General features: G+C 36.6%; 1 protein-coding gene across 1 annotated transcript in view; it reads right to left on the bottom strand.

Moving 5' to 3' along the window:
• Nucleotides 1-14,520, bottom strand: part of LOC128652487 (galectin-9) — a 64,027-nt gene that overhangs the window by 24,317 nt on the left and 25,190 nt on the right. Inside the window, exons 5-8 of the mRNA XM_053705424.1 lie at nucleotides 7,785-7,829; nucleotides 6,856-6,915; nucleotides 5,384-5,425; nucleotides 3,388-3,476 (exon numbers count right to left, since the gene is read on the bottom strand). Of these exons, the coding sequence (XP_053561399.1) occupies nucleotides 3,388-3,476; nucleotides 5,384-5,425; nucleotides 6,856-6,915; nucleotides 7,785-7,829 (236 nt within the window). The remainder of the gene's footprint in view (nucleotides 1-3,387; nucleotides 3,477-5,383; nucleotides 5,426-6,855; nucleotides 6,916-7,784; nucleotides 7,830-14,520) is intronic.

Genomic DNA, 14,520 nt, shown 5'->3' on the forward strand with positions numbered 1-14,520 from the left:
AGGCCAGGACAATGTCCGTGTGAGTCTTTGCTTGAGGAAGGGACGACGCTTGAATCAGAATGTCGTCCAAGTAAGGTACTACTGCAATGCCCCTTGGTCTTAGCACCGCTAGAAGGGACCCTAGTACCTTTGTGAAAATCCTTGGAGCAGTGGCTAATCCGAACGGAAGTGCCACAAACTGGTAATGCTTGTCCAGGAATGCGAACCTTAGGAACCGATGATGTTCCTTGTGGATAGGAATATGTAGATACGCATCCTTTAAATCCACCGTGGTCATGAATTGACCTTCCTGGATGGAAGGAAGAATTGTTCGAATGGTTTCCATTTTGAACGATGGAACCTTGAGAAACTTGTTTAGGATCTTGAGATCTAAGATTGGTCTGAACGTTCCCTCTTTTTTGGGAACTACGAACAGATTGGAGTAGAACCCCATCCCTTGTTCTCCTAATGGAACAGGATGAATCACTCCCATGTTTAACAGGTCTTCTACACAATGCAAGAATGCCTGTTTTTTTATGTGGTCTGAAGACAATTGAGACCTGTGGAACCTCCCCCTTGGGGGAAGCCCCTTGAATTCCAGAAGATAACCTTGGGAGACTATTTCTAGCGCCCAAGGATCCAGAACATCTCTTGCCCAAGCCTGAGCGAAGAGAGAGAGTCTGCCCCCCACCAGATCCGGTCCCGGATCGGGGGCCAACATCTCATTCTGTCTTGGTAGCAGTGGCAGGTTTCTTGGCCTGCTTTCCTTTGTTCCAGCCTTGCATTGGTCTCCAGGCTGGCTTGGCTTGAGAAGTATTACCCTCCTGCTTAGAGGACGTAGCACTTGGGGCTGGTCCGTTTCTGCGAAAGGGACGAAAATTAGGTTTATTTTTGGCCTTGAAAGACCTATCCTGAGGAAGGGCGTGGCCCTTGCCCCCAGTGATATCAGAGATAATCTCTTTCAAGTCAGGGCCAAACAGCGTTTTCCCCTTGAAAGGAATGTTAAGCAATTTGTTCTTGGAAGACGCATCCGCTGACCAAGATTTTAACCAAAGCGCTCTGCGCGCCACAATAGCAAACCCAGAATTTTTCGCCGCTAACCTAGCCAATTGCAAAGTGGCGTCTAGGGTGAAAGAATTAGCCAATTTGAGAGCACGAATTCTGTCCATAATCTCCTCATAAGAAGAAGAATTATTATTGATCGCCTTTTCTAGCTCATCGAACCAGAAACACGCGGCTGTAGTGACAGGAACAATGCATGAAATTGGTTGTAGAAGGTAACCTTGCTGAACAAACATCTTTTTAAGCAAACCTTCTAATTTTTTATCCATAGGATCTTTGAAAGCACAACTATCTTCTATGGGTATAGTGGTGCGTTTGTTTAGAGTAGAAACCGCCCCCTCGACCTTGGGGACTGTCTGCCATAAGTCCTTTCTGGGGTCGACCATAGGAAACAATTTTTTAAATATGGGGGGAGGGACGAAAGGTATACCGGGCCTTTCCCATTCTTTATTTACAATGTCCGCCACCCGCTTGGGTATAGGAAAAGCTTCGGGGGGCCCCGGGACCTCTAGGAACTTGTCCATTTTACATAGTTTCTCTGGAATGACCAAATTCTCACAATCATCCAGAGTGGATAACACCTCCTTAAGCAGAGCGTGGAGATGTTCCAACTTAAATTTAAATGTAATCACATCAGGTTCAGCTTGTTGAGAAATTTTCCCTGAATCTGAAATTTCTCCCTCAGACAAAACCTCCCTGGCCCCCTCAGACTGGTGTAGGGGCCCTTCAGAACCAATATCATCAGCGTCCTCATGCTCTTCAGTATTTTCTAAAACAGAGCAGTCGCGCTTTCGCTGATAAGTGGGCATTTTGGCTAAAATGTTTTTGATAGAATTATCCATTACAGACGTTAATTGTTGCATAGTAAGGAGTATTGGCGCGCTAGATGTACTAGGGGCCTCCTGTGTGGGCAAGACTGGTGTAGACGAAGGAGGGGATGATGCAGTACCATGCTTACTCCCCTCACTTGAGGAATCATCTTGGGCATCATTTTCTCTAAATTTTGTGTCACATAAATCACATCTATTTAAATGAGAAGGAACCTTGGCTTCCCCACATTCAGAACACAGTCTATCTGGTAGTTCAGACATGTTAAACAGGCATAAACTTGATAACAAAGTACAAAAAACGTTTTAAAATAAAACCGTTACTGTCACTTTAAATTTTAAACTGAACACACTTTATTACTGCAATTGCGAAAAAGTATGAAGGAATTGTTCAAAATTCACCAAAATTTCACCACAGTGTCTTAAAGCCTTAAAAGTATTGCACACCAAATTTGGAAGCTTTAACCCTTAAAATAACGGAACCGGAGCCGTTTTCATATTTAACCCCTTTACAGTCCCTGGTATCTGCTTTGCTGAGACCCAACCAAGCCCAAAGGGGAATACGATACCAAATGACGCCTTCAGAAAGTCTTTTCTATGTATCAGAGCTCCTCACACATGCATCTGCATGTCATGCTTCTCCAAAACAAGTGCGCAATACAGGCGCGAAAATGAGACTCTGCCTATGATTAGGGAAAGCCCCCAGAGAATAAGGTGTCCAATACAGTGCCTGCCGGTTATTTTACAAAATTCCCAAGATTAAAATAATTCCTCAAGGCTATGGAGTATAAAATATGTTTATATATAAATCGATTTAGCCCAGAAAATGTCTACAGTCTTAAAAAGCCCTTGTGAAGCCCTTTTTTTCTGTCTGTAATAAAAATGGCTTACCGGATCCCATAGGGAAAATGACAGCTTCCAGCATTACATCGTCTTGTTAGAATGTGTCATACCTCAAGCAGCAAAAGTCTGCTCACTGTTCCCCCAACTGAAGTTAATTCCTCTCAACAGTCCTGTGTGGAAACAGCCATCGATTTTAGTAACGGTTGCTAAAATCATTTTCCTCTTACAAACAGAAATCTTCATCTCTTTTCTGTTTCAGAGTAAATAGTACATACCAGCACTATTTTAAAATAACAAACTCTTGATTGAATAATAAAAACTACAGTTAAACACTAAAAAACTCTAAGCCATCTCCGTGGAGATGTTGCCTGTACAACGGCAAAGAGAATGACTGGGGAAGGCGGAGCCTAGGAGGGATCATGTGACCAGCTTTGCTGGGCTCTTTGCCATTTCCTGTTGGGGAGGAGAATATCCCACAAGTAAGGATGACGCCGTGGACCGGACACACCTATGTTGGAGAAATATGTCCTTTAGTGGATATAATCCATTTTAGATCAGGTTTGGTCCAGATTTTTCAGTGAGTTAGTCATGAAAGGATACTTACAATCAAATGGTCTGAGAGCAACGTTTTATAAATAAATACCTATTCCTCTTATGAAGAAATATTGCCTCTTACCTTTTGGGGTTACTAGTAACTGCTCCTCTGACGATAATAGTCTTGGAAGGGAACATTCCGCCAGGGATTAAAGCCTGGTATGGAACTGCCTACAAATATAGATCAAGGGATTAAATGGTGAATGTAACAACTTAAATACCTACTCCCAATATTAAAGAAGCATCCTAATACAAAACTTAAGTGTTCTAATGCAAGCTTAAAGGGACAGTCTACTCCAGAATTATTATTTAAAAAGATAGTTAATCCCTTTATTACCCATTCCCAAGTTTTGCATAACCAACACTGTTATATTAATACACTTTTTACCTTTTTTCTAAGCCTTTGCAGACTGTCTCTTATAACAGTTCTTTTGACATACATGCATTTTAGCCAGTCAGTGTCGACTCTTAATAACTCCACAGGAGTGAGCACAATGTTATATATGACACACGTGATTGGCTCCCATTTCAGTCAATCAGAATTCCCATGCAAAGTGCCTCACATGGCTTTTCATGTTGTTTTCTAATTTGAACCAACTGTTGTAAAACCCAGTGATAACCCATTTATTTTACACTTATCAGATGAATTTGTGCCATGAACCCAACCCCCATAACTTGAAAAGGGACAGTTTGGCACTAGTAGTTTAATTATTAGGAGAACACTTCTCTGGAACCATTTCAAAAACATTTTGGACAAGTTCAAAACCCTGCACATATTCAATTCAATAATTTTTTTTTATTTTTTATTTTTTAAATGACCAGTAAAATATTATAATTCACATTACACTTTATAATTCATACACACGTTAAATACAATCCCCCTAGTGTTCACTAAAGAGCTATTATATTATAAAAAAATTACATGCTCTAATTTGTTAGACACACAGTAGAAATATCGCTCGAGGATTTGATCAATGGCAGTTTTTACTCTGTATCAGCACTGCTCCATGGGTCCCAATCAACACTTCTACTGTGCGTTTAACCCATTTGTGGGGTTAAATACACAGTAGTGTATGGTCGATAGTCTTAAAATCACATGCTCTGACTAGTTTCCTGGCCCTTTAATGACTGCAATAGCTTAAACATGTAAATTATAAAATTATGAAAATGATAGGAAATTATTAATTGCACCCATGTCATGACTTTATAATAATTGTTGTTAAGTGAAAGAAAAAGTGCATTCAAATATATCAGAAAGTGAATCAATACTGAACTACTTGGTTGCCATGATTTACTTTCGCTTTGATTTTGCATTCTTTGCCTCCAAAAAAAGAATTAGAAAATCCTTGCAAAAATATCATCAACAAGCTTCTAATACTCCAGTTACTTACAGAACTTAATTTGCTTGAGAATATATTGGCGTTATTTTGTTTTCAAATGCAGTTTTTTTTTTATTCAAATAGCAACTTTTCTCAACTAAAATTTCATTTAAATTGTTAAAAAAAAATAAAAAAAAAAATGGATGCTTACCTGATAAATGTTCTTTGACATGGTGAGTCCACGGAATCGTCAATTACTGTTGGGAATATCACTCCTGGCCAGCAGGAGGAGTCAAAGAGCACCACAGCAAAGCTGTTACGTATCATTTCCCTTCCCACTATCCCCAGTCATTCGACCGAAGGAAAAAGAGAGAAAGGAAATAACACAAGGTGTAGAGGTGCCTGAGGTTTAAATACAAAAACTGTCTCAAAATAAAGGGGGGGGGGTGCGTGGACTCACCGTATCTAGAAATAAATAAATTTATCAGGCAAGCATAAATTTTGTTTTCTTTCTTTGCAATATATAAACACCTGATTTACAATACCCCTTTTTATACTATTTAATCATCTCTAATGATTGGTAAAATATCCAAAATCATATGCCACATAAAATCTATAAGAAAATAGGTATATATACACATTCTATTGTTTACTACATTTATAATAAAGTAATAGGCATTGTTATGTGGTAAATCATTTTACAGAAACTTGGGTTTGCAAAGTGTTCAACACTAACAAAATAAAAAAATAAAAACTTACAAAATTTGCCATTTGGAATGGTGCAGAAGGAAACTGGTTTGGCTGCAAAGAGATTAAATCAAGTACAGTAAGATAAAAGAGCATGGGAAGAAACGAATAAAACAACAAATACAGGTGGCCCTTGTTTTACAACGGTTCTATTTACACCGTTTCAGAATAACAACCTTTTGTTCCAGTCAAGTGACTGCTATTGAAAAGCATTCAGAAGCAGTGCATTTATTAAAATAGCCAGTAGGTGGAGCTGTCCGCTTGAGTTGCAGCAAAGTCAAGCAAGCTGAAATTAATCAGTTTAACCGGACCTGAGCTATCGAGCAGATTTCAAAGGAACAAGATCTTCCTGTCTATAACTCAGTCCAGATTTGAATGCATAGAAAGAACTGTTTGCAGAAAAATGCAAGTGAAGTCTGTGTTGTGTGATTATTTTATTAGGTTTATAATGCTGTTTAGCAAATGTTTTTGTTCATTTAACTTATTTTAATTATATATTTTGTGTTGTGTGATTATTTTATTAGGTTTATAATGCTGTTTAGCATGTAAAGTCTTCATTTCAAAGCTTTAAAAATAATGTATTAGGTGTTACTGATGACAATTTTGAGAGGGTCCTGGAACCTATCTCCCTCACTTCCCATTGACTTACATTATAAACTGGGTTTCAATTTACAACCATTCCTTCTGGAACCTAACCCCGGCGTAAACTGAGGGCTACCTGTATATACACTATTATGAGAGGGTTGTCCTTAAAAGGGACACTAAACACCAATACATTTCCCTACTCATAGGTGATACCATTATAGAACCAAGGTTACACTGCAGGTATCTGAAGGAAAGTTACTGCATGAAGTGAAAACACAGCAATGGAATGTAGTGAAATAATAGATTTCCACATGGCGGCACCCATGACTAGAGGGATGTGGAAAACAACCTCAATACTATGCTTATAACATGTGTTTAGTTTTCAAGTGATGGTAAATCCGAGCATTTAAAAAAAAATATTTACCATCACTAAAAATAAACTGTAGTTTAATTCATGACTTACTAAAAAAAGGTTGCTTAACTCACCCTGTCTGTGCCGCAGTAGATTGCTAAAGTCAGCGGCTACGGCGCTCTTCTTTCGTGAGGTGACATTTCCACCTCTAAACCAATAGCCGTGCTTGTCAACTGAAATCCTAGCACAGCTATTGGTTTAGAGGTGGAAACATCACCTCATTGGTAAAGAGCGCTGTTTCGTGGGCGGCCAGAGGCGCTGACTTTAGCGATCTTCTGCAGCACAGAAAGGGTGAGTTTAGCACTTTTTTTTTTTTAGTAAGCCATGAATTAAACTACAACTTATTTTTAGTGATGATAAATCAGATTTACCATCAATTTAAATGTCCCTTTAAATACAGATGTTTTATGTTTTTATAGAGTATTTTTTACACTAAAAATATTTTGCTTAGTTCATTTTTTTACTTTAATTTGCATTTCATACTTACATATCCAGCTCCAGGAGGAAACTGCTGAGGGGCAAAGCCAGGTTGTTGGGGGAATCCAGGCTAAAATAAAGATTTTTTTTTATTTTTTTAAAAAGGCATAGATTGGCACCTCTTGTATAGCAGCACAATATGTAAAAAAAAAAAAATAATAAAAAAAAAATAGAACAGATGAGACACATTCATGTGGGCAAATGTGTCACATACCATAAACTGACAGTTTAAATACTTATATGGATTAAAAACCTTGTCCATAAATATAATGTCCACTGCTACTTTGGATTCTGGGAAATAAATTTTAAATGAGATTTATTAAATCTCAACTTTTTGCCTCCAAATTAGTTTTAGAAAAGAAATACATTAGTAGCAGCTCCTGAATGTTAAAGGGACACTAAACCCAAAATATTTATGTCATGATTCAGTTAAGGAATACAATTTTAAACAACATTCCAATTTACTTCTATTATCTAATTTGCTTTATTCTTTAGATATCCTTTGTTGAAGAAATAGCAATGCACATGGGTGAGCCAATCACACAAGGCATCTATGTGCATCCACCAGTCAGCAGCTACTAAGCCTATCTAGATATGCTTTTCAGCAAAGGATATCAAGAGAATTAAGCAAATTAGATAATAGAAGTAAATTAGAAAGTTGTTTAAAAATTACACGCTCTTTCTAAATCATGAAAGAAACAATTTGGGTTTCATGTCCCTTTAAAGAGATGGTAAATCCTAGCAATTTTGAAATGCTAAGATTTACCAGTGCAACAAATAAAGGGGGCATTAACCTATGTTTGTAGAATTCTTAAACAAAAGGGTACTATTCATTCTGCCATAACGTTAAACAGCTCCTAAAAAGTAGTTATATTAGTATTATATTAGTAATATTAAAACAGTTCTCCACCTTTTTCTCACACACAACACTATACTTACATTGAACATTGTTCCAGATGGAAACTGTTGTGATGGGAATCCACCCTTATAAAAGGGAGAATATTATATCAATAATAATATATTGAATTAAATAGTATATTCTATAGAGTATTAAAATAAATGTAACAATACAAATAGACTGGCACATGCAGTTAACAAATATAGATAAGCATTAACAGCTTTGGAAGTTATCTACAATATTCTTTTGTACTTTCATTCGCCAACTGTTTTTAAAGAGATTTGGACAGATCTGGTTTTAAGAATATGGCTTCATATTTTTGTACACTTGATATTACCAAGATGTATAATAAAAAAACAACTAAGGATAGGATTAAAAACTAGTAATAATTTAGAGGGTACAAGCAGTAAGCACTGAAAAGCCAATAGGCAAGATTTCACCAGATTACACTTTTAATTAGTTCATGCAATAAATCAAAGAAGATTACAAAATATTGTTATGCTGTAAGGCAAGAGTAGCCAGGTGTCCAGTATTCAACTCGACAGTATTCGTACAGACAGTATTTTAGCTGAATGTCTAGAAAAATCTATACAAAAATGCTGGACACTTTAATGTTTTAAAGTGGACAATTTATAAAAAAAAAAAAAAAGCCCCCTGAGAGGCAGCTGGAGTTTAAAGGGTTCTTATGACTCTATGCATTACAAACATGGTCCAGAAAGAATTAAGAGGGCATTAAACACTTTCGGATGGTAATATAAAATGATAAATCGTATATATATATATATATATATATATATATATATATATATATATATATATAATATACTCTGCAATATATTTTAATTATTTATTTTGATCCCCTTTCATGTAATTCCATTTTGAAATTGTGAGCTTTTCAGTTCCTGTTACAAATGGAAGTGCAGAACGCTGTTATATTCCACACAGTCATTGGCTGCACTCTCTCTAGTGAGCTATTTATAACTGTCTCTAATTGGCCACAGCACAGAAGGTAACCTAAGTTACAATATGGCAGCTCTCATTATTTTATAGACACTAAAACTTAACACTTATTTTGGCAATATTTAAACAGCTAATGAAACTTTAAAAATACATCTACATTTTAGTCTTAGTCTAACCTTTTCTTTGAATGTATCATTCTATATAGCATTTATTTAGTGTTTAAATGTACCTTTAAACACTGTGTATGCACTACCCTGTGTTACTGGTTGCCATGGAGCTTAAAAAGGATCCTATCTGATAAAAAAAATGCTGTGTGCTTTACATGTAGCGACTGAGGTAAAAATCTCTTATTTTTGTGTGTGCGTTTTTTGTTTTACTGATAATAAGTGTGTAAAACTGCTCTGTGCCTGTGTAATAATTATATAGGGTGAGGCCTAAGTTAGAGCTTTGGGGAGGGGCCACCTAGCACCTGCGCCCAGTCACCTGGAGGACCCCTGGCAACCCTGTAGGCCAATGAGTATCGAAATGAAAGTTTTTGTTTTTTTTTGTTCTTTTTTTAGGGTGGGACACAAGTTGGCAACTCAATTAAAGGGACACTGTACCCAAAATTTAATATTTCGTGATTCAGATTGAGCATGAAATTTCAAGCAAATTTCGAATTTACCCCTATTATCAAATTATCTTCATTCTCTTGGTATCTTTATTTGAAATGCAAGAATGTAAGTTTAGATGCCGGCCCATTTTTGGTGAACCTGGGTTGTCCTTGCTGATTGGTGGATAAATTCATCCACCTATAAAAAAGTGCTGTCCAGAGTACTGAAACAAAAAAAAAAAGCTTAGATGCTTTATTTTAAAAAAAAAAAAATGATAGCAAGAGAACGAAGAAAAATTGATAATAGGAGTAAATTAGAAAGTTGCTTCAAATTGCATGCTCTTTCTGAATTACAAATGAACAAATTTGGGTTCAGTGTCCCTTTAACAGAAATGTGCTGAACAAGTAAAATAGCCTAAAGGTTTTTTTTTTCCAGGCAGAACAACAAATTAAATCAATTTATTGATAAGTTAGAAAGTAATTTGTGTTATGCGAGTTAAAGAGACATTATAGTGATAAGGGAAATTATAGTGATAAAATGATATTCTCTAATTAGTTAGAGAATACAATTTTATCACTAGCAATGCTGCAGAGCTATGTGCCTAACTCTTCTTTGGGGGTTAAACACATGGTTAAAGTATTCCTCATAACCAGCAGATCATTGCTGGACCAGAGCAGAATCTTCTGATCCAATCAGCAGCTCTACCGAATGACGGGTGTACAATAAATAATGTTTACGGGCTTACAATAACTAACCAGCCATTACAAGTGGCTGATTATTGCTACCGCAAGCTCGCAATAGAAATTAGCGCTTCGAAAATTAACCAGAGATCAGATCTCTGGTAAATTTTAAAAATGTGCGTCAGTTGCCCCCCAAAATTAAGTGTAGTGTTCTTTAATAAAAAAAATAGTAGCATCTTTATTTAATTAAAAAATAACTGCAATGAATTTATAAGAAGTTTAAGTGAGCGGTTGTGGGGCATAAGAAAAAAAAAATGGCACTGAAAAGTGCCTTTACATTGCAGTCTATGGGGACTATGGGGAAAAAAAAAAAAAAATATATATATATATATATATATATATATATATATATATATTTTTCTTTCATGTAATTAGCAAGAGTCCATGAGCTAGTGACGTATGGGATATACATTCCTACCAGGAGGGGCAAAGTTTCCCAAACCTCAAAATGCCTATAAATACACCCCTCACCACACCCACAAATCTGTTTTACAAACTTTGCCTCCTATGGAGGTGGTGAAGTAAGTTTGTGCTAGATTCTACGTTGATATGCGCTCCGCAGCAGGTTGGAGCCCAGTTTTCCTCTCAGCGTGCAGTGAATGTCAGAGGGATGTGAGGAGAGTATTGCCTATTTGAATTCAATGATCTCCTTCTACGGGGTCTATTTCATAGGTTCTCTGTTATCGGTCGTAGAGATTCATCTCTTACCTCCCTTTTCAGATCGACAATATACTCTTATATATACCATTACCTCTACTGATTTTCGTTTCAGTACTGGTTTGGCTTTCTACTACTTGTAGAGGAGTGTCCTGGGGTAAGTAAGTCTTATTTTCTGTGACACTCTAAGCTATGGTTGGGCACTTTTATATAAAGTTCTAAATATATGTGTTCAAACATTTATTTGCCTTGACTCAGGATGTTCAACATTCCTTATTTCAGACAGTCAGTTTCATATTTGGGATAATGCATATGAATTAATCAATTTTTTTCTTACCTTAAAATTTGACTTTTTCCCTGTGGGCTATTAGGCTCGCGGGGGCTGAAAATGCTTCATTTTATTGCGTCATTCTTGGCACGGACTTTTATGGCGCAAATTTTTTTTTTCTGTTTCCGGCGTCATACGTGTCGCCGGAAGTTGTGTCATTTTTTTACGTTTTTTTTTGCGCCAAAAGTGTCGGGGTTCCGGATGTGGCGTCATTTTTGGCGCCAAAAGCATTTAGGCGCCAAATAATGTGGGCGTCTTTTTTGGCGCTAAAATATATGGGCGTCACTATTGTCTCCACATTATTTAAGTCTCATTATTTATTGCTTCTGGTTGCTAGAAGCTTGTTTACTGGCATTTTTTCCCATTCCTGAAACTGTCATTTAAGGAACTTGATCAATTTTGTTTTATATGTTGTTTTTTCTATTACATATTGCAAGATGTCTTAGTTTGTCCCTGAGTCAGAAGATACTTCTGGAAAAACGCTTAACTGAGTTTCAGTTCTACCAAAGCTAAGTTCATTTATTTTAAATGTTATAAATGTTTATCTTTAGCTATGGTTTGTAATAAGTTATTATGATATACTTTTACATGCAGATTCCATTAGTATTTATGCTTTATACATTTCCATTCTTAAGTGCAAGAAATGTTTAGAAGATTTGTAAGAAATATTTTTTCTGATTAAGGCTATGCTATGTCTGACTTTGTGCCTTCTAATACGATTTTTAGGTCTTTTTCACTTCTTTTTTAATTATTGAAGTTTCAAATAACCAACAACATACTGATTGATCCTTCTCTGATGATGTTTTTTTCTCTTTCAGAAATTCTCTTCATCAGATATTGACACTAACAAATCTACTTTTTTATATAATTTTTTTATTATTAAAGTACATTTGTTCTTTGTTGAAGAGGTGTTGATTATTTTGGATATTAAGGTAACTAGTTCTTTAAGACTAGCTGACACTATTTCTGCCTTTTTATTCTTCTGTGATTTCAGGAGGTTTTCTTTCCAATTCCCCATACTAGGGAATGGAATAGGCTGAGAATTTTCTTTTATTTTTAAACTATATTCTTTGTCATCAGTTAAATTCAATTTGGAGGGTTCTCCAATTTATTGGAGCTATCTCTACTCCTACTAATTTTGCTATTGTTTTTATAGCAAAATAGTATTTATTTTCCTTTATATAGTTGTATCTTATTTTTGGAAAATTGTTTAGTTTCAGGTACTTTTCTTGGTCCTGTGATATTGCAATTGCTTCATTTTTTCTGTTTACTTTAAGATCAAGTATCAGATCATGATTTATTTTAGCATTGTTAAGGGACAACATTTACTAGACTGGGTGCCGTTGCATTTGTCTTGTTGTTTTGCATTTTGCAAGTCCTCTGTTTTGACTGGTCCTTTAAACTGGACTATCATGCTAATGATTTCATTTGTGTCTTCATTTTATTGAATATATTCGCAAATGAGGGTTAATCTATGTCTTTAGCTATTTTAGCTAGAAGAATTCTGTGATTTAAAAAAAAAAAAAAAAAAGAAAATCCATATTTTTTTTTTGTTCTAAGATAATCAATTATAATTGGATTCAATTCTTAACTGTTACTATGGGCTTCAAGATTGAGTTCTAAGACTAAAACTTTAAGCTTATACTAGTTTGGTTGTTCTTATTAAGGAATGAATCCTGAGTTCTTTCCCAAGTAACAGGTTTTTAATTGGGGTTCGAAATTAGCTCCCTAATGTTGCTATGCACATCCCGTATTCCAGCTTGGCTGGTAAGGGGCAGGTTAAGACGTCTTTGAAATTTATTTGGTTCTATTTTGTCCAAATTTCTTTGATTTTATTCCAGTAAGGCCAACACTTTCTTTCAGTGTGTTTCTGTCCTATATATTTTGGATACTGTTGACGCATGGCTGGGTACCCATGGGGTTCAAGCGCTGCTCAGACCTGGAATCTTCTGGGGTTTTTATTCCAGTTCCTTTTCTAGGAACTGGGTTTTGGAGTTTTATTCAAACTATTTTGCCTTTTTGTGGTCATTGATAGCATTATTTGTTTTCTTTAGATACAATAAATGCGTATTCTTCATTTTTCGGTTTTCATTCAGATTATTTCCTGAGGATGCGGATTCTCATATGTTTCACTTGCTCTTCAGGACATAGTTAGAGGATCTTTTTTTCAAAAGCTCTTGATTCCTCATGCAAGGGTCACCTTTTTTTAGGTTTCCAGATGGTTTATGTCACTATCTTTGTCTCTATCAGACAAGGGACAATTTGTATTGGGTTCCGTCTGTTGGTACCTTTAGTCTCTATTATTTCCTTCAGTTGCTATATATGCATAGAAGTTTTAACAGCATTGGATTCAATTCCCTTTGCTCATTTTCAATGGAAAGATCCTTTCCAGCTTTTTATGAGTGTTGTTTCTTCAAGAACATGGTTGGAGGATCAATTAACCAAAAAGTTTGTTGATTCCTCAGACAAGAGTAACCTTTTTTAGATTTCCGGATAGATTCAGTGTCCATGACTCTGTCTCTGTTGGACAGGAGACGTCTGAAATTGGTTTCAGCTTATCGAAACCTTCAGTCTCAATCATTCCCTTCGGTAGCCTTATGCATGGAAATTCTAGGTTCTTATGACTGCTGCATTGGACGTGTTCCCCTTTGCTCATTTTCACATGCGACCTCTTCAGCTCTGTATGCTGAACCAGTGGTGCCGGGATTATACAGATATATCTCATTTAATATCTTTAAAACTGATTGTTCGACACCCTCTGACGTGGTACAGACCACCATCGTTTAGTTCAGGGGGCTTCTTTTTTCTTCCAACATGGACTGTGATCTCAACAGATGCAAGTCTGACAGGTTGGGGAGCTGTATGGGGGTTTCTGACAGCACAAGGGGTTTGGGAAATCTCAGGAGGTGAGATTACCAATCAATATTTTGGAACTCCGTGCAATTTTCAGAAGCTCTTCAGTCATGGCCTCTTCTAAAGAGAGAATCGTTCATTTGTTTTCAGACAAACAATGTCACAACTGTGGCATATATCAATCATCAAGGAGGGACTCACAGTCCTCTGGCTATGAAAGAAGTATCTCGAATACTGGTATGGGTGGAATCCAGCTCCTGTCTAATCTCTGCGGTTCATATCCCAGGTATTGACAATTGGAAAGCGGATTATCTCAGTCGCCAAACGTTACATCCGGGCGAGTGGTCTCTTCACCCAGAGGTGTTTCTTCAGATTGTTCATATGTGGGGACTTCCAGAAATAGATCTGATGGCTTCTCATCTAAACAAGAAACTTCCCAGGTATCTGTCCAGATCCAGGGATCCTCAGGCGGAAGCAGTGGATGCATTGTCACTTCCTTGGAAGTATCATCCTGCCTATATCTTTCCGCCTCTAGTTCTTCTTCCAAGAGTAATCTCCAAGATTCTGAAGGAATGCTCGTTTTTTCTGCTGGTGGCTCCAGCATGGTCTCACAGGTTTTGGTATACGGATCTTGTCCGCATGGCTT

This window comes from Bombina bombina, chromosome 3, assembly GCF_027579735.1.
Source record: "Bombina bombina isolate aBomBom1 chromosome 3, aBomBom1.pri, whole genome shotgun sequence".
Lineage (NCBI taxonomy): Eukaryota > Metazoa > Chordata > Amphibia > Anura > Bombinatoridae > Bombina > Bombina bombina.